Genomic DNA, 26,741 nt, shown 5'->3' with positions numbered 1-26,741 from the left:
GAGACCTAAGTGTCACTTATTCGGACTTAATATATTCTTCTGGTTTTTAGTGTTTGATTAATTGAGAATCAGTGAATTAGAGAAGTCATTTTAAAACTTTATATAAAAAAAAAGTGAAAAAAAAAAAAATACATAGTACTAAATATTTTGATTTTACTTTATTTTTTAACCTTTTTTGGTTTAAAAGTCATTTTTTTTTCTCGAAAACTATTAGTAGAAATATGTAACTTTATTTTAGTATTGAATTAAAGGTCAAATGTCAAGCCTTTAAAAAAGTACTATACATATATTTTTTTGGACCAAAAATAACGATACTTGTCATATACCGATTTAAGTAAAATTGAAATATCTCGAAAACGGCTCCAACGATTTTGTTTAAAAAATTCAAATAATAGTTTCAAGCTAAGGTCTATCTTCTAACTAAAAAAAATTTGTTTGAAAATCATTATTAACGGTACCTGCCATAGAACCGTTTTTTTTTTTTCAAATCCGATTATCTCCGAAACTACTTATTCTATTTCAACTAAACTTTTTGTGAAGAAGTATTTATAAACCAAAAATAAAATTTCTAAAAAAATAATTTTTGGGTTTTTAAAAAAATTTTGAAAATTTTTTTTTGAAAAATCAAATTTTCGAAAACGGGACATTGAATTTTTTTGAAATTTTGTTTTTAGATGTTGATTAGTAATTTCTACAAAATGGCATACCAATTTTATTTTAAAACTTTTTTTCCAAAAAAATTATTTATAAAAAATTAGTTTTTTTAAAAAACGGCTCTAACGAATTTTTTTTCTAAAAATGCATCTTAATTAATATATCAATCAAAACTGCATACTTGTTTTGTGGGGCAATTTGATTTCAGATTTTATTTTATTTTTTTAAAAAACGAAATTTATTTTTTTTCCAAATTTCTATATAAAAAGTCTTAAAAATTTAAGCAACTTTAACTCTAAGTGCAAGTTCGTGCGACCCAGTCGTGCATTTTATTATATATTTTTTTTTGTTTCATTTTGAGTACTTTTTTATGAAATGCTCAAAAACACCATTTTTGCGCTCGATTTCGACCTTTTGTTTGACGTACGTTTCATTACTGTTGAGCAATGTTGAAAATGGGCCCAAAGTCCATACAAAAGTGCCCATGATCCTTTATATACTTTTCATTCGCCATGAAAGCAATAAAGGTTTTAAGGATTTAAAAATCGAATAGAGGTTTTATTTAAAATAAGAGAAAAGACAAATTTATAGATTTTTATATAATTTACAAGTTTTAATAGTTTTTATGTGTTATGTCATTAAAAAAGATTATTTTTAATAGTTATGTTTTTATTATGATTTCACTACTTTTTGCTTCTTTTTTTTTAGAAAATCTCAAGTTTCACATATTTCCTATGCCTTCAAGATTCTTCAATGATCAGAAGTCTTTATGTAAGCCATAAGTGCATTGTAAGCCATAAATTAATAAAAATAATCACTCAATCAAACTCATATAGGCAAAACTTGGCAGCTTATTTGTTTTACAAAATGTTTCAATAAATATTCAATGATTAAATTTCAGTTAAGTTTAGTCTGAGGACTTTTGAGGGGAATTTTGTATCCAACTTTTAGTCAAAAATACTTTTTCGAAAATATTAAAACGTTGTAATATGGAAAAACAAAAAAAAAATAAACAAAAAAAGAGAATCATTATCGTAATAAAAAAAGTCCTTTTACAAGCTAAAAAAAAATTATTTTGAACTAGATTTCTTGATTTTTTACCAAAATTCTTAAAATTTTCATAAGAAAAAAATTTTTTTGTGATTTTAAAAATTAGAAAACTTTGACGACCGATTTTTTAAATTTGCCTAAACCATTTAATAAATTAGTTTTGAAGTATAACTTCAAATATTGTGATAAATTTGAATCGAGGTTAAAAAAGAAAATTGTTCAAGATGCACTGTTTTTTTTTCTTATAATCTTCATTATTCTTTTATAGACAATTTTTTCTAATTATTTTAAGTCATTAAAAAAGAGATATGCTATTCAAATAAGACCATTGAAATTCAAATTAAGTAAAGAAATCTTTAAAAAAAACACACAATTGTTTTGTATTTAGTAATTGAAATAGGGCCAAGACCAATGTTGCCAGAACAATAGTTCTTTGAACATAAATTTTTCATTAAATTAAATTTATAAAAAAGTATTTCTAAGCAGTTTGATAAAAAAAAATATGCTGAGCCACAAATTTTATTTTTTTTACATAAAATGTACGGGTTTTTTTTTATTTACACTATTTTTATAGACTAAGAAAACAAAAATAAATGATTAATAATTTATGAAATTCAAATAAAAATTATATATTTAGCCCTTTTCGAAATTTCAAACCCACTTTTCATATTATTCATAATCTGTGTTTAAGTTATGTGCATTTGATAAAGCTACAGCCGTCAAACAGCGATATGTCCCTGAATTTTTCAAATACTCAAAATAAACATTCAATAATCTGAAAAATATTCATATAACTGCTATATCTAAGTGAAATTAATGCAGTTCTCCAATGGCTTTTTTTTTTTTATTATTTATTGAATTCAAAACAAAGTGTTTCATATTTCATTTCAATTGTACGTTTGAGTATAGAAAACCAGTGCAATTCGGTTACATTTTTTCTAAAAAAAAAAAAGAAACCCTATCGCATTATTATTTTCTCCCCTTTTTTTCTGCCTCAAAAAATGAATTATTTTTTGATTTAAAAATTTCATCTGCTTTTGGCAATAAAAAACCATTTTATCATCTATGAATGTATCGAAGTATCATGCTTGTATATGTGCCTTGCTGAAAAATTCATAACCAGACGACTGTCTCTAAAAAAAAAATGCAAAAAAAACTACAATTTTACCACTTAAAGGGTGAAAAGTAATTTTGGCATCATATCACATGCCATTCATTTTCCACACACAAACAAAAAAAGAAAGACAAAAAAAAAACAGATTCCAACTTTGTTTTTGTCTGTTTTGCTGAAACTGCATTTTTATAACCCACAAAAATTATTACCCCCAGCATTTATAACGAAAAACTATGGTGTATAATGTCCTCGTACTATGGAAAAGGCAAACAATTTGTCGTCGTCCATTTTGTACACACACACTCACACAGACAACAACACCACACCGACCAACCGTATGAGTTAATGAAACTGCGTTTCCTTTTCAAAATTCTCTCCCAGTTAACTGCCCATTTTGCCATTAAACTTAATTTATTCCCCAGATTTTTTTTTTATTTTTCTTTTTTTTTTTTGTGTTTTGGAAATAGCACTGCATTCGAATGATATCAGAACACATTTTTACAAAGAATCCCAAAACTTTTGCTGTGTGCATTGAAATCGAAACACAAATAATAATAAACTATATTTTTATAGACTCCTAGTGCCTAGGTTTGCATAAAATTGAAATTTATAATGTTCGAGTGGGTTTGTGCACGTACTACCTACTACAACGGACAACTACTTCCTCTTTTTTTGGATGATGTTGGTGCTGACAAGCTAAACATTATAAACCCGACTACCCAACAAAAAAATAAATATAAAAAATCTTGTCACAAAAGTGATATTTCAAAATAAAATGCAAAAAAAAAGTAGAGTTTGTTGTCAAGAATGACAAAAAGGGTAAAAGTGTTACAAAATAGGCAGTTAGAATACGCCTTTTTGTTGTATTTTATTCCCTTTCTATACATCAAAAACACAGAAAAGAAGAAAAATTTATGGCTACGTGTCATTTTCAGTCTGTCAAATGTCAAGTTGTTTAGATTTTAATGAATTTTTTTTTGCCAACTCAAAGAGTAAAAAGCTTAAATTTTATTTTTATGACAGTTTCTGTTAGAATGAAAGAGAAAAATTTAATTGAATTTGACAAGAAGTAAACAAAAATGCAGTGTCAGGGGGCACTTCAAACCATTACTTTTATTAAATTACATTCCTTTTTTGTTAATTTTTCATTTGTTTCATTCATATCATGCATTTCATTCATATCATTCATATCATTCATATCATGCATTTCATTAATTTCATTCATTCATTTCATTTTCATTCATTTCATTCATTTCATTAATTTCATTCATTTCATTCATTTCATTCATTTCATTCATTTCATTCATATCATTCATTTTTTTTATTTCATTCATTTCATTCATATAATTATCATTCAGTATTCCGTATTTATTATTCATTATTTATTATTCATCATTCATTGTTCATTTATTGTTAGTCATTATTCATTGTTCATTATTCTTTATTCATTGTTCATTTATGGTTAGTCATTATTCATCGTTCATTATTCATTATTCATTATTCATTATTCATTATTCATTATTCATTATTCATTATTCATTATTCATTATTCATTATTCATTATTCATTATTCATCATTCATCATTCATCATTTATCATTCATCAATTCACTGTCAAAACCTAATCAAGTTGTAATTTTATTTTCCGTGTACTTGGAAAGATCAAATCGTTCAAAAAGAAAAAAAAAATATGCCTTCGAACGAACTTTTCTTCAAGATTACTTTATCTATTCCATCATCAAAAGCCTATTCTGTTGTTTATACAAGACAAGGTAAAATATCTTTTTCTTTACTTTTCTCTCTCCAAAAATAACCATTTTAATGCATATTTTGTGTACAATACTTTTTGCTTCTCGTTTAATTTTGTTCTTCCTTTTTTTTTGTCTTTGGTATGTTGTATAGCCCTGGTTGTTATATTATTTCTCAGCTTGTGTGTGCTATCGGCAACATCTTATATAAAAATTCAAAAAGTTATCGCCGCAACTTTTTTTTTTTGGGGTAAAAATTATCTTGTGGCTCTTTACGTGAATATACCAAAACCAACCATAGAGAATCTTGTGTAACATTTTAAGAGCTTAATTGGATAGCTAGCTTCAAGCTATGCAAAGTGACACCTTTTTTGTACAGTTTCTTTTTTTTTTTTTTTTTTTTTTTTGGTCCTTGCAAATTTGTACCTATGAGAAAGAGGATAGGATAATAGCTAATAATGAGTCGTCGTGAGTCAAAGAAAATTCTTTTTAAGATATTGAAGTCAAGAGAGAAAAAAAAGTGTATTTTGACATTCTTCTTCTTTTTTTTTTTCGGTCGAATATTATATACAAAGTAGCAACGTTATGTATGCAGGTTTAATAGAATTTATTCCTTGAAGGTTTTAGTTTGTTGGAAATAATAAGAAATTGGATGTTCTCTCGGAATTAAGAAAAAAAAAAAGCGAAACTTGACTATCATTTGTGTGTATAATAAAGGTATGAAGAAGATGAGATAAGAGTGAAATAGGAAATTGCAATTTCCAATTAGCTGCTAGTCATTTATTTGACACTTGGTGTGAATTTAGGAAATTGCGATTATGATAGATGAACTTGGAAAATGTTTGCTTAAACTTCGTTAGCGGCTGTGTTAGATATACCGGTAAATAAAATGAAGAACTCAACCATTTTGGTACGTGTTTTCATTTAACGGTTTTTAAACCAAAATTTCTATCTTATTTACTTACTTATTTGCTACAAAGAAAACGCCAAGACTAGTGTTTCTTTTTAATATTTTGGATATTTTTTTAAATCTATTTTTTGAAAAAGTACCTATGAAAATTACATTTTTGACCAGATGAATGAAGGCCTAAAATTAGGACAATTTTATTTTCTTTATGATTTATTGTATCTTATCGGTTTTTTTTTCATATATTTGCAAAGATTTTAATATAATATGGTCTGTTATTTTTTGTAGGGCTTCAATTAAGTTTCTTTAGATTTATTTTCTTCGTAAAGCCAATAAAGGCAACAAATATAGTCCCTATTATTTTTCCGGGCTTATTTGTTTTTTTTTTTTTTTTTTAAATCTGTTTGAAAAATTCTAAGAATTAATTCCTTTTGACAACCGTATCAAGAACTTCAATTTGTTTTTTTTTTGTAATTAGTCAAAGCGATGACCGTCGAGCAATGAGCCCTTAAAAAAACAAATCGTCAGAAGCATCGACCAAACCATTCATTGGGTTGCCAGGGTCATTAATCCTGATACACTTAATTATAAAGTGTTATAAAACTTAATATTTTTATATTTATATTAGCTCTAAAAAATCTAAGAAGATTAAAAAATGGCAAAAGCTTACGTTCGTTCGAAAGGGTTGGCAGAAGACAACAAAAATTATAAATGAAAACATAGAAAACTAGTTTGACTGTGATAAAAAAAATTTAAACTTTGCAAAAAAGTACAAAAATCATTTTTAAACTGTTTTTTATCAGTACAGCGAACCGGAGTGTACTTTTTAAATTAAAAATTATAATAAAAACTGTACGCCACAAATTTTGTTTCGAACAACTAGAATTTCTAGAAAAGAACTTTGTTTTAAAAATGTTTGAATTTTTTTTTTCATTGAAAATAGGAAAAGTTTTACCTAATTTAAAAGTCGAACATCTCTTTTACATCATTTTAGCTAAATTTTTAGCTTATAAACAGTTTCAAAAAAGAAGATTCTATAAACGCTTATTCTGTCCACCATTTTGAGTAAAAAAAAAATGTTGGAAGCTTTTTCGTATTTCTTATAATATAGCTCGTTTCAAATCAAAAGCCCTCAATTTTATTGGCTTATTGCGACAAAATCAACTCAAAAATAACAACAAATCATGCTTGTTTGAATGAAAGAAATGATAAATAAAAAAATAAACGAACGAACAATCTGAATTTGTTTATTAATGATTTCTATGGTGACGACTCCAAAACAATTGAAAAATAAAAATATGATATTTACTGCCCAATTAAACAAATGAAAAGATGTGAATAGAATTTTAAGTTATGAATTGCTATCATATAAACTGGACATTTCTGGTCCATCTTCACTTAGTCCTATAACAATATCTTCGGCAAAGTTATCCCAACTGCATTCAAATGATAAATAACACTGGTCGGCAAAAAAACAAAAAAAAAGTCGGCAGCAAGAACTCTGTAAGGTGATTTTAATAAACTTGAGTGTGCTGAATTCAAAACAGTTTACAGATTTTTTTCATCACGTCAAGTTTTTGAGACTAATTTTAAATGAAATGTTTTTTGACATTTGACCTAAAAATATTATTTTTCCGTAATATTTTGCTATTTTTTCAACCGAATCAGGAGTCGAAAACTGAAATTTACTTCAAATCTGCTTCAAAAACCATAAGTTACCTTAACCACCAAGATTTTGAGAAATCATACCTTTCTATACCAAATATCTTTTAGAAAAAAAAAAAACAATTTTGAAAATAAAAATAAACGTATTTAAGACTATAAAATATGGCTTTTGAATATTGCATATGTAGTTTTGCGAACAAAAATCTAACGGTTATGAAATTCAACGCCAAAAGTACCACAAAAACGCGTTTTTGACCTATTAATATTTAAGTATCTCGAAAACTTGAAGTGCTAGTGAAATTCAGATTCGGATTCAGCACACAAAAGTCCTTTAGAAAAGTATGGTTTGGTACTTAATTGCATGACTTTTCAATAAGAAATGGCCGTGAAAATGATTTTTGAAGCCAAAAAAGCACCAAAGGCACAAGAGAATAATAAAAATAGCCAAAGCGTTCTTGACCGAAAGATTTTTATATCTTCAGCGACTTTTTATGACTTTCACTAATTGTGTCAACTTTATTTTTAATTCTTATTTGTTAAAAATAATACATTTTACAAATAGTTAATAAAAACGAAAAAATTATAGTAAAAATCTGATTTTTGCCAATTTTTGACAAATTTTAAAACACATGCGCCAATTTCTTTTTCTACTTTATATTTAGCTCATATAAAAGTTTTCTAAAGCTATTATGTTCAAAAAATAATATGTTAGGGTGGTACTGGAGAGTGGGGCCAAAGGTAACACTTTTTTCTAAAATCGATGGTTCTCCTACAAATTTGAAAGTGGGTCAACCAGACCTTTTTTAAATTAAAGACCCATGTTTTAGCTCCAAGATTCATCATAAAAATTTAGCAAAACATAACGGTAATGTTGAAAAATAAAGCTTCCAAAAAAAAAAATCGTGTTGTTTCAACTTACCCCACATACGGGGCAAAGTGTAACACATACCGGGGTAGGTTGTACCAAGAACTAAAAATAAGAGAAAAATACCTTTATTTGTTTATATTTATTTATTTTTAATTAATAACAATAAAAACAAACCTCAGTCATGAAATTTTGGTGCAAATTTGTAAAAAGTGGAGCAAATCCAAGATTTCCAGAGAAAATTTGACAGTAGTCTTAAATAAAAGTTATTCGAATTCATAAATTGTTGTATAAGCTTTATGAATTCAAGTGGTGGTTCAAAAATGTGTTTCCAATTTCAAAATAAATACAAATTCAATTACAAGCATTCATATTCAGGATTGTTAATTATATTAGGTAAACAATTTTTCAGTATAGGTAGGTTTTTACATGGTACAACTTGCCCCGGAAAAATGTTACAACTAGCCCCAGCATGAAATTTGGCACATAAAATCAATTTAAAATCAATTTAAAAAAGCGTAACTGATATAGACATAACATATACACGCAATTTGAGCCAAAACACAGTTGCATATAACAAAAAAACACTTAGCACTCTATCTTTTTCGGTTTAAGAGGTAGACCAAAAATAAAATTAAAAAAAAAAGTTACAAACATGCATTTTTTGGGCACCACTAGTGTAACTTCTCACCCTGTCGTCTAATCTTCATCTGAAGAAAATGTGCCGGTAGATATGCAAAAATTGAGCATTTTTCTCCTTTACGCGTTTCTTAATATTGAAAGGAAGATCGCTTTTTTTAGCTGTTAATTCTTACCCCTGTTACATTTAGCCCCACTCCCCCTACATTTTTTTTTTTTTTGTTGTAAAAATACCATTTTTTTTTTTTTATTTTTTTCGAACTTCAGAGCCGATGTGCGATCGGAAAATATGAACTGATTTTGATTGTTTTTTAAACCCTTATTTGTCTTCACCATTCGCAACTTTTCCGCGCTATTATGATTTGAAATTCGATTAAAAGTGTTTTTTGACCCACTCTGGTACATATGCAACGTTTCATTTTTTTTTTTTTGTAAATAAATAATCGAGCTACAAAACTAGTCACGTCAAAAAAAGATCCCGGATATAAACCATATTGATTTGATTTTCTAAACTTTCAAATAAACTGTCAATTAAATAATTTTATAAATTAAACATTTAAGTATACCTAATATCATTTCATTTAAATTGAACATGAACCAAATTTACCAAGCATGTGGATAAAATACATAATTCCACTTTACTAAATTGACTTACATTTTCCCAACCCAGTTAAGGTACCTACTTTAACTTTGATTGCTTGTGCTGTGCCTTATAAAATTTTATTATTCAAAACACATGTTAATTTTAAATGCCACGTGTAATTCCAACCCCCCTAAAAACATGCAACATTTTTTTTTAATTCACCCTCATTATTTTTAACTTTTCATTCTATTAAAATGAATAGAAGGCTATAATAATCATGTGCGTCGCCGTTATCGGTCGTAGGTATAGAAAAAAATAAGCACGTTAACAAATGACATTTGACTTTTATCAAAAAAATTTCAATTTATTTAAAAAAAATATCATTTTTACATTAAAAAAAAAAAAGAAATTAAGAAAAAAGAAGAATTATATCGAACAAAAAAAAAAAAAAAAAACGAAATATTCACCAAATGTTAACCTTTGTTATTTAAAAAGAATAAATTAATTAAAATACTGTTTTCTATCAAAAAAATAAAATGAAACAAAAAAAATAAATGATATTTGTCTATTCACGCTATATACCTTTGCACGCGTACCAAAAAAAAAAGTAAAATTGTAGGCCAAAAAGACCTTCTAGCATAAAAGGTGATAAATTATACTGACTGCCAGTTAAGGCAAAGGGCGCATATAAATTTCATACAACGAACGCGCAAGAGAGCAATGAAAATATTCAAGTTAAATTAATAGCTTAGCTTTTAGCATGGAGTGTAATTGCGGGCCCCACATTGTAGATACTAGATACACCCAACGCACCAATAAAACAAAATAATTCATCGTCAGCAAATAATTATCTTAAGTATGAAGATGGTTTTTCTTTTATTTTTTTTTTTTTACTTGCTTTACATCAAAAGCTTGCAAAAAAAAATATTGTTTGCGCTTATGTCTTTAGGGGTTGAATGTCAAGTCGCGGTGTATAGGAAGGAAGAATGTTGGAGAATCTCTTTTTCATAGATATCCTGGAGCTATTATTTGCTCATGAGTTTGAAAGGTGCGAAGACTTATGAGTTTTATTTATCATATGGGGCCGTTCCCCTACCTCTTACATCGAAACCTCAAAAGACAGAGAAGCTCTCCCACGCGTTGTGTGCAGAGATAACATTTCTAATAACATTTCCTTGGTGATTTTCCCATAAAATCGCTTTATGGAACTTTGGTTTGAAAGAATTAAGAAGTCCTTAAATTCTTTCGGTTTATCACAACTTGTTCAAAAATTGCATCCAAACTGCCACTTGCATTCATTTCTAAGTAGCCAATTGAAAGTTAATTTTTGCAAGAATTCCCAGGCATCAATTATTCAAATATCAGATTACATTTTGATAATCGTTTGCAATTTATTTTGGATTACAAGCAAAATCTCTTAGAACTAAGTAATTTCTTCAAAAAAAAAAAATAAACAAAAAAAAAAAGTAAAGAAATTTTATTCCAAGGGCGAAAACTAAATTTAAAGTAGGCGTATTGATTTTGACATTAGAGTGAGTACCTATCAGAATTATAAATATGCAAGTCAATAAAAAAAAAAAAAGTTTTCCAAAGTCCTTAATTTATTTTAAAATAATCACCACCCGCCATCACTCTTGAACAATGAGGAATGGAAGAAAAATGAAAAGCAAATTTATATTTGGACAATGCGGACAGTAGGAAATGAAGAAAAAAAAATGGAGGAAGGAGATGGATAGAAGTTGGTATATTTGTAATGCATTCTGCATAAAAAAAAAACTTTTTGCAAGAAATAATCCATACCTTCTACCCCCTTCTCACAAACCTACTCTATGAAGACAATTAAAATCGAAAAATTTTAAAATTCTTATTTTCATAGTTTTTTTTCATTCTCTTTTTCATTCTTTCTTTCTTTTTTTTTCTATAAAGTTAGTTAATAAACATTTTTAAGCTTGCGGGTAGATATAAAGAATTATTTTGATCGATCAAGTGCAAGTTAAAACTTTGGATAAATATTTGCCCAGAAGAAAAGAAAAAAAAAAAATACTTCAGAAAAATACTTAATAATCGAAATCTTCATTTTGTTTGATGAACTTTAATTTACATAAATTTTTCGGATTTCATATATTTTTGATTGCTATAAATAAGTGCAAAAGAAAAATTCGAGTATTTACAAAACTTAAAATTGGTACCTAACAAATTTGAGGAGAAGACTAAAATTTGGTACAACAATAACACAACAAGTGGACAAGAAAGTAAATCAATCCATAGAGTTGCCAGAGCCCTATCGTTAGTCTCCACAGGAATTTTGTTTCCCTCAGAATTTTTTTTTGTAATTGACTTTTTTGCATATTTCTTTTTATATTCTTGTAGGTATTTGAATGCTCTACAAAAAAGGCCTTATAAACTTTTTTCGTTTATCTAACCGTTTAATATATATTTGAGGTCAAAAAATCGAGAAAATCTTTAAAAATTCGTGTTTTGTTCTTAATTTTGTAACAAATTGAAAATTATAATAATCAAACGCGCAAGACATATTCTTGTAGGAAACAGATTGCTCAACAAAAATGGTTTTATTAACTTTTTTGATAAATCCAACCATTATGAAGATATTCGAGGTCAAAGTTAAAAAAAATTTGTACTTTTAAAAATTTTCCAATTCACTGAAACTTCATTATTTTCAAATAAAAAAGATGTATTTTTGTAGGGGCTTAAACGTTCTACAAAAAATTCCTTGGCATCAAATTGATTGCTTTAACCGTTTAGAAGATATTCGTATCCAAATCACAAGAAAACTAATGAAATCAGAACGGCTAAAGCAATCAATTAGAACGTTTAAGCCTCTATAAGAATTAATCTTGTTAACTTGATAATAATGAATTTTCGAATATCTTTCAAATTTCAGATTAATAAAAAAAGTTCTCTAGACCTTTTTTGTGGAGCAATCTATTTCCCACAAGAATATGTCTTGCGCGTTTGATTATGGGTGTTTTCATAAACGTCTGCGTTAGTACAATCGTCTTTCTGCTTTGCTGCATTAATGAACACACCAATTCTGTTTGCAGGCCTGTGTTGGTACAATTTTCAGCAGTCACTGAGTGTTCATAAACGTCAGAAAAAAAATATAAAAAATGACCACAGAATGAGTTTTGTTTAATAAGCAAAAAAATCTTTACTTTTCAGTTACCGAAAATATTGCTTTCAATAACACGAAAAATTTGTAAACCGTGTTACATTAGGGTGGCTCAAAAAAAAAATACATACTTTCTTCTAAAAAAAAATTATAAAGACACCGAGTGGTTCACATTTGGAACAAATTATCTATGGAAAAAATATTTTTAATTAGGGTGTTTAAGAAAGTTTTTTTTTGCGTTTGAAAAAAAAAAAAAATGATTTTTAGTGCACAGAAAGTTTTTAAGTGCGTTTTTGCTATAGTAATATTAAATTCATGTCAAATTAATTAAATTGAATTTAGTTGAATTCCAAGCGTAAATGTAAAATATGGGATCGGGTCAAAATTCTGGCTTCAAAATTCTGCTTTTTAAAATTCTGCTTTTTCAGCGAAAATTCTGTTTTTCAAAATTCTGCTTTTTTTCTATTCTGTTTTTCAAAATTCTGCTTTTCAAAATTCTGCCAGCATTATATTTGAACAAAAAAATTCTGCTAATTCTGTTTTTTTTTTTTATAGCATATGCGCTGGCTAAAGAAAAATACACCTCATTAATGTAATTCAACATTGGTACTTTCCTAAATTTTTGTATTTAAGTGTCGCAAATATTATTTGAAATACATATACTGACTTTCTTTCAAATAAAATATGTATACTAATTGGAACCGATGTTGCATATTCCTTTTCTTATTCAAATTTTTGAATATTCATCTTTATTTGATAAATTAATAAATTTTTATTTATTTTCGGAAATGTTAAATATTAAAAACTTTTTCTTAATATTTTAAAATTTATTCATTTATAAAACAAAAATTAATTCGCAATTAAAAAATGAAAAAAATTATGTAGGTAAGTAATCAAATAAGCAGATAATTTTTCAAAAAGATGATTTTACAGAATTCTGCAAAAAATTAAAAAAGGGTTTGGAAAATGTTAAAAAGCGCGCGCTTTTTAACATTTTCCAAACCCTTTTTTAATTTTTTGCAGAATTTTGAAAAGCAGAATTATGAAAAGCAGAATTTTGAAAAACAGAATTTTGAAAAACAGAATTTTAAAAAGCAGAATTTTGAAAGCAGAATTTTGTAAAGCAGAATTTTGAAAGCAGAATTTTGACAAAAGAATTTTGACCCCGGCAGAATTTTGACCCCAACCCGTAAAATATACTATTTTTCTTAGCCCCCTAATTCGAAAATACCTACCCCAATTTTACATTATATTTCATAAAACAAAGTTTTAAAACTTTCTCTGCAGTGAAAATTATTTTTTTTTTTTCAATAACTTAAAAAAATGTTTTTGAACCACCCTAATGGAAAAATTTTTTTTCTTCGATAATTTGGCCATAATAATATCCACGTTCAACTTTTTCGAATTCCACAAGCAACCGTAGAAGATAGCATTTTTTAGAGCCACCCTAATACGAAAAAAATCAATTAAAATTTTCTGCGTCATTAAAATTTAAATTTTTCGAAAAATGAAAATCGGAGAATTTTCCGCTCAGGCGGATACCTCGCTACGGCCGATAGTCTGGATCCTACTTTTCATAATGAAAGTAATACATATAAATTTAATAATATTTTCGGGTTGGGGTCAAAATTCTGCCAGGGTCAAAATTCTGCTTTCAAAATTCTGCTTTCAAAATTCTGCTTTTCAAAATACTGTTTTTCAAAATTCTGTTTTTCAAAATTCTGCAAAAAATTAAAAAAGGGTTTGGAAAGGGAACCCGTCAAAAGTGTGAAAACAAAAAGTATTCACGACTTTTAGTATTAGGTAGGAAAGTATGAAACAATAAATGTATTCAAGGAAAAAAGTATGCGCGACAAAAGTTCGAAAAATGGAAAACTATTATTTTGACCGGGTTTTGAGCTGGCAACAATTACAAAGAGAAAAGAGAATTTGCGAAAACAAAATTGGCGGTGGACAATTCTGATTGGTCAAGAAGGAAGAAATAGACGAATTTATTGTTAGATAGGGCTGGGGTCTCAGAAAAAAAGAGAGTATACAGAAATATTTATTCATAAGGATAGGAGGTCTAAATTTAATTTTCAGTCTCGCAGGTCGCAGCTGCGATGAGCAAGGCAAGAACAAAAGTGTGAATAAATAGACGAATTTATTGTTAGATAGGGCTGGGGTCTCAGAAAAAAAGAGAGTATACCTACAGAAATATTTATTTATAAGGATAGGAGGTCTAAATTTAATTTTCAGTCTCGCAGGTCGCAGCTGCGATGAGCGAGGCAAGAACAAAAGTGTGAATAAATAGATGAATTTATTGTTAGATAGGGCTGGGGTCTCAGAAAAAAAGAGAGTATACCTACAGAAATATTTATTCATAAGGATAGGAGGTCTTAATTTAATTTTCAGTCTCGCAGCTGCGATGAGCGAGGCAAGAACCAAAGTGTGAATAAATAGATGAATTTATTGTTAGATAGGGCTGGGGTCTCAGAAAAAAAGAGAGTTTACCTACAGAAATATTTATTCATAAGGATAGGAGGTATAAATTTAATTTTCAGTCTCGCAGGTCGCAGCTGCGATGAGCGAGGCAAGAACAAAAGTGTGAAAACAAAAAGTATTCTGGACTTTTATAAGGTAGGAAAGTATGAACAGATAAAAGTATTCAAGGAAAAAAGTATGCGCGACAAAAGTTCGAAAATTGAAAATTATTATTTTGACTGGCAAAAGTTAAAAAGAGAAATGAGAATTTGCGAAAACAAATGTGGCGATGGACAATTCTGATTGGTCAAGAAAGAATAAATAGACGAATTTATTGTTAAATAGGGCTGGGGTCTCAGAAAAAAAGAGAGTATACAAAAATATTTATTCATTTAATTTTCAGTCCCGCAGCTGCGATGAGGGAGGCAAGATTAAGAGTGCGCTCGATTATTTTTTTTTAATTAGGGAGAGTGGAGTTTTTGTATGGAAGGTGGACGTCCCGCGGCCAATATATTGTTATAGGCCAGTCATTATGTCGTAAAAAACGGCTTAGAAATGCAAAATGACCGAGAAAGCTAAATTTTGGATATGTTGTAGTGGATGCTTAAAAAAGCTTAACTTGAAGTTTTCGACCAAGATTTCCTATGAGCTTTTTCCGCCACTTTGAAAAAAAGGATAAAATTGGTTTTTTGACAATAACTTGGCTATCCGACGAGATACGAAAATTTTACAATAAGCTTTTTTGTAGCTTTTACCATGTTCTACAATTCATGGATACATATTTTTTGCGTATCATGAACCGTTTTCGAGATATCGATTAAAAAAGTCAAAAATTTGGGACATGCCATTTGTTTTTTTGACATTATCTATTTTTGTGTGATGAATATCGAAAAAATTATTAACATAAAATTTGTAGACCATACTCAGACCTACAATTTTGTATTTTTAGTTTTTTTTTTGGACAAAAATTACGACTTCCAGCTGGCCGCAAGGTCGTTAAGTCCGCGCCCACCGCCAAGAAAGCCGCTCGTTCGGTTGTAAAAAAAACAATCATTCATGTTTTTTTTAATGTTTATATTATTATATCATTAACACATGCATACATATGTATGTATTTATTTAATAAATAATGAGAAGAAAATAGTAATGGTTTCTTTTAACCCCAATTTTATTAACCCAAATTTTGTAAGTACATATACCGGCTTTTTGTGTTGAGTGTGCATTTTGTAATTTGTTTCAATCTCTATATTATTTAGTTTATCAAAATTGCAATTAGATCAGTGTCAATAACTTTTGAAAATAAAAAAATTATTAGCAGCATATGGCTGGTTGGAAAATTTAGGATAAATGGATAAATGAAAGGGAAAAAATAAATTGCCCACAAACTAGTTGGTAGAAAGGGGTATCTTCGTATCTCGTCAGATAGCCGAGTTATTGTCAAAAAACAAATTTTATCCTTTTTTTCAAAGTGGCGGAAAAAGCTCATAGGAAATCTTGGTCGAAAACTTCAAGTTAAGCTTTTTTAAGCATCCCCTACAACATATCCAAAATTTAGCTTTCTCGGTCATTTTGCATTTATAAGCCGTTTTTTACGACATAATGACTGGCCTATAACAATATATTGGCCGCGGGACGTCCACCTTCCATACAAATACTCCACTCTCATTAATTAAAAAAAAATAATCGAGCGCACTCTTAATCTTGCCTCCCTCATCGCAGCTGCGGGACTGAAAATTAAATGAATAAATATTTTTGTATACTCTCTTTTTTTCTGAGACCCCAGCCCTATTTAACAATAAATTCGTCTATTAATTCTTTCTTGACCAATCAGAATTGTCCATCGCCACATTTGTTTTCGCAAATTCTCATTTCTCTTTGTAACTTTTGCCAGTCAAAATAATAATTTTCAATTTTCGATTTTTTGTCGCGCATACTTTTTTCCTTGAATACTTTTATCTGTTCATACTTTCCTACCTTATAAAAGTCCAGAATACTTTTTGTTTTCACACTTTTGTTCTTGCCTCGCTCATCGCAGCTGCGACCTGCGAGACTGAAAATTAAATTTATACCTCCTATCCTTATGAATAAATATTTCTGTAGGCATACTCTCTTTTTTTCTGAGACCCCAGCCCTATCTAACAATAAATTCATCTATTTATTCACACTTTGGTTCTTGCCTCGCTCATCGCAGCTGCGAGACTGAAAATTAAATTTAGACCTCCTATCCTTATGAATAAATATTTCTGTAGGTATACTCTCTTTTTTTCTGAGACCCCAGCCCTATCTAACAATAAATTCGTCTATTTATTCACACTTTTGTTCTTGCCTCGCTCATCGCAGCTGCGACCTGCGAGACTGAAAATTAAATTTAGACCTCCTATCCTTATGAATAAATATTTCTGTAGGTATACTCTCTTTTTTTCTGAGACCCCAGCCCTATCAATAAATTCGTCTATTTATTCACACTTTTGTTCTTGCCTTGCTCATCGCAGCTGCGACCTGCGAGACTGAAAATTAAATTTAGACCTCCTATCCTTATGAATAAATATTTCTGTATACTCTCTTTTTTCCTGAGACCCCAGCCCTATCTAACAATAAATTCGTCTATTTCTTCCTTCTTGACCAATCAGAATTGTCCACCGCCAATTTTGTTTTCGCAAATTCTCTTTTCTCTTTGTAATTGTTGCCAGCTCAAAACCCGGTCAAAATAATAGTTTTCCATTTTTCGAACTTTTGTCGCGCATACTTTTTTCCTTGAATACATTTATTGTTTCATACTTTCCTACCTAATACTAAAAGTCGTGAATACTTTTTGTTTTCACACTTTTGTTACGGATTCGTTTGGAAAATGTTAAAAAGCGCGCGCTTTTAAACTTTTTCCAAACCCTTTTTTAATTTTTGCAAAAATTTGTAAAATCATCTTCTTGAAAAATTTTCTGCTTATTTGATTACTTACCTTTATAATTTGTCATTCTTTGAATGCAAATTAATTTTTGTTTTATAAATGAACAAATTTGAAAATATTAAGAAAAGGTTTTTAATACATTTACGAAAATAATTAAAATTTTTTTTAATTTATCAAATAAAGATGAATATTCAAAAATTTGAATAAGAAAAGGAATATTTTGTATCAAACAACATCGGTTCCAATAAGTTAAACATAGATTTTATTTGAAAGAAAGTCAGTCTATGCATTTTAAAAAATATTTGCGACACTTAAACAAAAAAATTTTGGAAAGTACCTATGTTGAATTACATTAATGTATTTTTCTTTAGTCAGCGCATATGCTATAAAAAAAAAAACAGAATTGGCAGAATTCTTTTGTTCAAGTATAATGCTGGCAGAATTTTGAAAAGCAGAATTTTAAAAAGCAGAATTTTGAAAAGCAGAATAGAAAAAAAGCAGAATTTTGAAAAACAGAATTTTCGTTAAAAAACAAAATTTTGAAAAGCAGAATTTTGACCCGATCACAGTGTGGTAATTCGCCAATCTGACTGGACAAAATAGAAAAAAAAAAGTTTAGCCACATGATTTTAAATCATGAGTTGAGCTTCTCAACACAATGGGTAACTGCAATTCATGTTTGTTTTTTTTGTTTTCGTCTCGGATTAACGGAAGCTAAGCTTGAAAGTTGGTTCTTGTCAACAGTTGGATATAGATAATACAAAGTATTCTATTTTTCGCTTGAGTTTGGTTGACGATTAAAAACGCTGTGGCAGTTTTTTTGTTGTAATTATTTTTTTTTAATTGTTAATCACATTTGGAGGTAAAGTATTATAATTTTTATTTATTAATTACCATTGCAACTATTTAAAAAAAAAAAAAATTCTGTAAGAAGGCTAGGAAGTGCAAAAAAAAATATCTTTGTTTTTCAATTAGAGGTAAAGTTAATTTTTCCGCATTTTTCCGGTCTGAAATTAATCTATTAATGTATTGTGGAGTGTTGTCATTAAGATTAGCTATTTACATGTCTCGCGTTTTCTCGACCGCCATACAACTTTTTTCACTTTTCAAAATGAAGTCAAGATTTTCAAAAAAACAAATTTTCGAAAAATGTGTCAAAACTGCCAAATAAGATCGAAAAGACAGTTTTTTTGATCTTTTAATGAGCAGGTATCATCTTTGGAACAAAACATATGTATATAAAAAAACATATATAAAAGTTTTGTGCTTCAAGTTAAGCGAAAAAAAGACAAAAAAGGTGGAAGACACTTTGGACCGCTCTTTTAACATGAATTTCATTTCGCTTGACCAATATTATGTGATAACTAAATAAACAAAAACAGTAGATAGTGAAACAAAAGAAGAACAAAATTTTTAAAAACTTAAAAAACGGGAAAAATATAACAAACGGAAGGTTAAAAGTCTCCTAAGTGCACCTATCCATTAGAAAATAGTTAAAATCAGTAGAATCGCTCTCCGCAAAATTGAAAAAGCATATTTCAATAATACCGGAAAGGATTTATCGAAATGTTCTTTGAGTGAAGGATCAAAATGTATAAAAGATTAAGTTCTGATCCTCTGGAACCACTAAACCACTGGAATTTTAAACTAATGAGGCATTATCATTGATGAATGATGCTTTTCTGTCGGGACATTTAAAAGAAGTTCAATGCAAAAAGGAAGCAAGTGTAAAAGGGCAGAAATAGGGTCAGGAAGAAATTTAGAGAATTATTAGCTTGAAAAACATCGAAGGTAATATAAACACAGCTGTTTTTAATAGGCCCTTATGTTTCAAGTTTGCATCGCACAAAAAGGAGTTACTTTTTTTAAATTATCTGCAGATATTTTTAAAGGTGATGCCATTTTTTATGATTGTGAAGCATATTTAATTAAAATCATTGCTAAAATTTTAATTTAAAGCATTATAATGAGAAAATAAATCATGTATGTCACCTGTCAAAAACGTGTGTAAAAGTTCTATTTCTTAATAAAAACTAATTATTCTGCCTCTCTTTTTTAGTGAATAGCAATAGAGTTTTTATTTATTGAGATTTTTCAAGCGTTTTTTTAAATAATTAAGTATATCCAATCATAGAATATGTTTACGGAAACATAAATTCAAATAATATAAAAATGCATTTTCTTCATTACTATTTTGACCCACTTTTTGCAGAAATTATAGATTTCTTTTTAAAAAATCTTTCTTTTTTATAGAATTTTATCCATTCACATTCATTTGTTTAAAACTGTTTAGAAAAAAAGTTTTTCTAAAGATTTAACGCGAGTTATTAATTTTGTCCAGCTAGATTCGTGATTTGCCACACTGTGGGATCGCGATCCCAATATTTTCATTTAAAATTTAAGTTCGTAAAATTCACAACAAGATATTATATTTCAAAAAAAAAATGGGAGCAAAATTAATTTTAATGAGGAACCACTTTTGTTGTTACTTATTTTAAAAATTGTGAACAATATTAATTAAGCTTTTGGGAGTTTAATAAATTTTATTTTCATTCTTCCCTATAATATCCCTAAATTAACTGTCCCGTAATTTTTAACCAAATTCCATTATTACAAACCATTTGAAGGCGTTTTTCAATTACAGTGAATACCAGATTTATTGTTTGTCCTCCCATTTTGTTGTTTTCTAAAATATCTCGTTTATTTAACCATGCACTTTTGTCTGAACTTGAACTTCAAAAAATGTTCACTGTTTTTTTAAAATGGTACATATATTATTTCCAGAAACTTAACTAAAAAGTTGATAATTACAAGGATTGCGGTGGCAGTGATTTTTAATTAAATTTATCCATTCATTGTAAATCGTCTTTTAAGCAAAGTAATTATGACAAGCGTTCTGGAACTTCGTTTACAATCTTTTTATTCTTGGAAATTGAAATATCCCAATAGTATGTCCATAAAAAATAAATCCCTTCATAAAAGATATTCCATTCTCAGCTATCTTTAAATTTCTAGGAAACAACTAACTCCTACATTAAAACAGTTTGGTAGTTGAAAATAAGTTTGTGGCTTTTTAAATTTTTTCCGGAAGTAAGATACCATTTTAATGAATATTTTCAACTTTGATGAAAAGTTTGTGTGTTTTTTTTTAAACAAGAGAGATTTAAAATAAATTTCCATTTAAATTTGTTGTATTAATAGCAATTATCTATAAAAATCCAAAAATCACACATATATTTAATTTCTAGAAAAAGACAGGTATTTTTAATAATTCGTTCCCACATCTTAAAACTTATCAAATGAAATGTCAAACTTAAGGGCAGGTCATATCATTTTCGAATCGTTAACGAGATCTCAGAAAACTTATGTAGGTGACTCTATAGGTACTTTGGAGATGAGACTGAATTCTGCAATCAAAACCGTCAAAGTTTTTGAAAAAGCTAAATCAAATAAAATCTAGAAAAGAAAGTTGTGCGTCTTACTTTTCAAAACTTTGAATAAATCAAGGTAAAAGTTTAAATGGGTACACGTACCTTATATAACCTCACACTTTTATACTTGTTAGCTAATGAATTTAACTTTAACCCAAAAATTGTGCTCCATAAATGATTCTCAACGATTAAGAATATATAAATTTTCTATATGTACCTACTCTTCTACATAAATTTTGAAGTGTATCCTGGTAATAAATAATTAATATTCCCACCATTAGTAAGCATAATCTTTCGGTATACATACAACCAATAACGCAAACGTTTGGATTGCAAAGTTTTAAAACTTCCGTAAAAACAGAGGCAGCACACAAGCTTATCTATCTACTAGGATATGTTGAAAGTAATTTTTTTTTATTAGGAAAACGTTTTTGTTATGTTCAAAACTTTTTTTTTACATTCTGCCTCATGATTGTATCTTTTAAATATTTTATTATAAAAGTTCAATTTGATGCAACCAACAGTTAATTTATTATTGAAACGTTCTTCATTCAGCAGTGAATTGATTGCTTACACTCAAAAATAAATAATAGAGAGTAGTTAAAATTGGTTCTTTGCTGTATTTTAGGGGAGAAGTGGAACAAGTTGAAAAAGTTTAAATACATTTTTAATAATATTAAACGAGCACTTAAATAATTTTGTGGAATTTTTGGAAATTCTTTAAAATATTTAGGAAGCCTTATAGAAGTAAAAGGGAAACTAGAATAGACCAAAATGTGTGTATTAAAAATCATCACATACTTTTTTTCTATTAAGACCATTTTGTGTAAGTACTTCACTAAAAAATAACACTACAGAAGCTTTATGGAAGCTAATGAGATACTAGTTGAATTCATATTCAATCATTTTTAACAAGGATTTAAAGAGTTTATAGAAAATAAATTGTGGTTTTGACCAAGCTTTGCAAGTTATGCACTAAAAATATTAAAGAAGCTTTAAAGAAGTTAAAAGTAAGCTAAGGCGGGACATGATAGTTATTAGAAAATTAAAGAAATGTAATGGTTCTTAGAATAAAGAAGCTTTATAAAAGTTATTGAGGACATTATTCTTTTTTTTTTATTTCAATTTATTTTGCAAGTAAAGCCAGAAGTTGTAAATTTTCCGTTTACATTCCTTAAGAAGCTTTATAGAAGTTAATAAGAGACTAGAGCTGGACGGATAGTTTTACATATATTTCGAAATTAGGTCATAAAAGAAAATGGTTACAAAAAGTTTTACCTTTTTGCGTTTACATTCCTATAGAAGCTTTATAGAAGTTAAGGGAGACTAGGGCAGAACATGTTTGTTTTCATTTAAGATTAAGAATTGTTAGATTTTTGGTCAAACTAGGAAATTTTTAATGTTAAATCGACAATACTTTGCAATTGCCACTGAGAATTGTAACTTTATTATTTAAAACACCTAAAGAAACTTTATAGAAGTTTATAAGACGCTAAGAAAAATGGTTGTACTTTACTTATCTTTAATCATTTTGGTGTTTTAAAAAAGGTTTTAAAGAAACTTGCTTACAAAAGAGACCAAGGTCTGTAAGCTTACCGATAGAACTTTTACAGAAGCTTAAAAGAAGAAATAGAAGTTAAAATTGTGCTAAGGAGTTAATAGTAGTTTTATTAATTTTAAAACATTTAAGGAGGTTATAAAAATCAAGCAATGTCTTTCAACTTTCCTAAAAACTTTTCTCATGATTTTTCAAAGAATAGTTATTCCACCACCCTCGATTTGCTGAAAAAGTTCTTAACAATTTACCTAACCCCTGCTTTCCTTAAAAAAACTTATCCAACTATTATTTTTCTCCCATCCAGAGTGTTGGTCTTTTGTTTCGCAAATTAACAAACATCATGAGCTGAGCAATGAGCATTCATGTATATTGTATATATATTAATACCTCCATTTACTACATACATACATACCTACCAAACAATTCACCGGAATTAAAAAGCAACAAAGAGATTACTCCCTCTCCCACTCTACCATCATTATCAAGACTATAATGGGCAGCAAACAACAACAAAAACGAAAAAAATCGCTTAACATAGCTGTAAGAGGTCCTCGTAAAAAATTAGTTTTTTGCCATTTTTGTATTCAACTCGTCGTAATAAAGGACACGGCCAATTGCAATTCAACTTCAAGTTAATTGCAAATTTTATTCCTTTTCCACTTACTTATGCTTACTTATACAAAAATTTATATATAAACATCTTCTTTCAAAAAAAAAAAATAAAAAGAGCACTACTACTACTATTTCGGGTGGTTCTTTGATGGGTACTAGTTAGTGTGGAGGTACCTTAACTTTTATAGAAGTAGAAGACGGAAAAAACCGTTTGAATTTGAGATGGCAAAGAGACTTTTTTTTTGAAGGTACCTAAAACAAAACAAAAGGAAAGTACTAATTATTACATTTTACTTTATGTTGGAGAAATATTTGGGAAATAGTCGGACTCCTCAAAGGAAAAGAGACGAAAAAGTTTTTTTAAAGTAAATTTTTTGCTTGATAATGGCTAAGGACATTTTTATGGTGACTTTCTTTTTGAATTTATTGGACATGAATTTTAATTTAGTACAAATTTTATTTTATGTTGACATTTATAGTTTTTTTCTGGTTAAGTTTTAATAGTGTGTTGAAAGTAATGAGGTGGTTTATTATTTGATGACAACATGCAATTAGAAAGTTGATATTTTTTTTTTTTTAAACACTTCAGTAACATTTCTTTATGTGTTCTTTTTGATGGAGATTGACATTTGAGGTCTTAAGATTTTTCAATTTTTTAATCGGCCCGTGCAAAATTAATGAATAGCGACTTTTAAAAATATCTACATGATGATGACCCGCTTCCAAACAAAATAGTGAAGTTCAGTTTAGTGAAATTCTTTTGCTTATTTAAAAAAAAAATATAGGTATATTTACTCCCAAAGATTTATAATTTATTTTTTTTTGTTGCTTTCAGTGCTTACAATTGTTCATGCTTTCCTGGCTTCAGTGGATCAGATTGTGGCCATGGACCATTATGTGATGACCCTCATACGAATTTCTGTCAAAATGGAGGAACTTGCAAGTAAGTATTTTTATTAATTTTTTGAAAACATCAATTTTTAATATTCATTGTTTCAGAAACTTTGACAAAAAATTATTTTCGAAAATTGATATTCTGAATTTTTTACGAGTAAATGAAAAATATCCGAGCATTTGTAAGGCAATTTTAATAATTTGGCATTTAAAGCAATCGTAAATATTTAAGTCAGACCTTAGAAAAAAAAAATGTTGTTTGAATAACTCAAAGGTTTTTGAAAATCTTTTATATGAACCATCGAAGACAGCTGATTGTTTATAAAAACAAATATTTTTGAAATTCGCCTTGTTTAGAGGTCTTAAACAGTAGTCTTTTAAACAAACTGGTTACTTGTGTACGATTTGATAATACTTCATAGTTTGTTAAGTTTTAAGAAGACATTTTTCGTATAATTTATGATTTTTTCTTGGTCTCTTTAAAATTCGAAAAAACTTAAAAACGAAACCTTCGAAAATGTTGAGTTCATGATTATGAGAGATACGTCGTTGTTAGAACTATATTATTATTAGTGATGGGAACTATCGAATAAAAACTATCAAACTATCGATAGTTGTAAAATATTCATTCATTCGATAGTTTTAAATCATTCATTCATTTAGTTACTATTTTCATTCGAATAGTTTTTTTCATTCGATAGTTTAGTTACTATTTTCATTCGCATGGTTTTTTTATACGATAGTTTTGTCATTAAAATAGTTTTTTTTTATTTGATAGTATTTTTTTTTTAATATTATTCTTATTCGATAGTTTTTTCATTCGTATAGTTTTTCTATACGATAATTCTCATTCGAATACATTTTTTTTGTACGATAGTTTTTTCATTCAAATAGTTTAGTTACTATTTTCATTCGAATAGTTTTTTTTATACGATAGTTTTTTCATTTGAATAGTTTTCTTAAACGATACTTTTTTCATTCAAATAGTTTTCTTAAACGATAGTTTTTTCATTCCAATAGTTTTTTTATACGATAGTTTTTTCATTTGAATAGTTTTTTTATACGATAGTTTTTTTCAATAGTTTATTCGATAGTTTGTTCGATAGTTTTTATTCGAAAGTTTTATTCGATAGTTTTTATTCGAATGAATAAATGAATGAATGAACTATTCGATAGTTCAAATCATTCAGTTACTAACTATCGATAGTTCAAATCATTCGATAGTTCCCATCACTATTATTATAATAATTCATTTTTGTAAAATAATCTCAAACATTTTTAATTTAGATGCTTTTATTGTCTCTGAGACCTTAGAATATTTTTGTAATAATTATTAATTCGTTATTTCTTCTTCCGGTTTTTTTTTTTAAACGTTTATTTGCACCAAAGATTTCTTAAGAGTTTCTGAAACCTCTTAAAATTAAGTGGCTTCAGCTTCATAAATAAAATTAATCGTGCTGTTAAGTGATTTAACTGAGACCCCAGAAATATTTTATATTAGTTCATTTCTGAATGCTATCAGGAATTGTTTTGTGGGTTGAAGATTATTATAAATAATATTCTCTCAATATCGTTGACAACTGTGAGATAATGAACTCCTAAATTCTTAATTTTTAAATGCTTAAGACCTTATTACTTTATTTAAAAAAATTGCCAAATTATTATGTTGTAGATGTTTTAAAATAGAGTTCGTAATTTTGAAAATTTCCTAAATCTTTGATATCTTAGATAAATTTTTCTAATAATTAAGACATTTAACATGTATTTTTAAATAAATTTAAATATTAGAAAGGCCCTCAAGAACTCAGACCTTTTTTTATTAGTTTTATCATGAAACAATTGTTTGAGTTTTTTCTAAAATTTATTTTTTAGCTAGTATATAGCAATCTTTCTTCAATGTTTGTATTTCAATTCAAGAATTTTGTATTCATTTTTAGTATAAGAGGGTTATTGACAGCGTTTTTTTTTCCTATTTATCATTATTTCTTGGAGATATTCCTAGTACTGATTTCGCTCTCTTTGCTTCAATTTTTGAGTTCACCACTTTCATCCCTGTTACCCATTAACTGAATCAGTTCGAGGAAAAAAAAACAAGTCTTTGATTACATTCAAGAAATAACTATTCCCAAATGACTAAGCTCTCCAGCGACATGGCGAACCCTTTATGAAAAGACACAATAATAACATTTAATTAGTACCCGTTAATTTATTTCCTTCAATTAATTTGAATTTCATACAAACACAATTACAAACAAAAATTAAAAAAAAAAAAAAAGAAAGACACAATATTCCACTAACAAATAATATAATTATATAATAAGGAAATAAAGAAAATTATAATTAATTCGATTAATTTATTCAAAAACAACAAAAACAACGACGTTAATTAATATCTATCTTCTTCTTCTCTTCTCTTTTTTTTTTTAGACACATTGGTGATGCTGCTATAACGTGCCATTGTCCCTCCGGATTCAAAGGCAACAAATGCGAAATATCCGAAATTAATGAGATAACAAAGGGTAAG

At 28.0% G+C, this 26,741-nt stretch overlaps 1 protein-coding gene across 2 annotated transcripts in view; it reads left to right on the top strand.

Annotated features, from left to right (window-relative positions):
* LOC129920238 (uncharacterized) overlaps positions 1-26,741 on the top strand; it is a 222,849-nt gene that overhangs the window by 85,284 nt on the left and 110,824 nt on the right. The window contains exons 3-4 of one of the 2 annotated variants that reach the window (XM_056001497.1): positions 24,159-24,266; positions 26,645-26,736. In XM_056001497.1, coding sequence (XP_055857472.1) covers positions 24,159-24,266; positions 26,645-26,736 — 200 coding nt within the window. Of the gene's footprint in view, positions 1-24,158; positions 24,267-26,644; positions 26,737-26,741 lie in introns of those variants that run through there. The other variant, XM_056001496.1, reaches the window with a different exon arrangement.

The sequence above is a fragment of the Episyrphus balteatus genome, chromosome 4 (assembly GCF_945859705.1).
Source record: "Episyrphus balteatus chromosome 4, idEpiBalt1.1, whole genome shotgun sequence".
In the NCBI taxonomy this organism is placed as follows: Eukaryota; Metazoa; Arthropoda; class Insecta; order Diptera; family Syrphidae; genus Episyrphus; species Episyrphus balteatus.
This window is presented reverse-complemented; position numbering and strand designations above follow the sequence as displayed.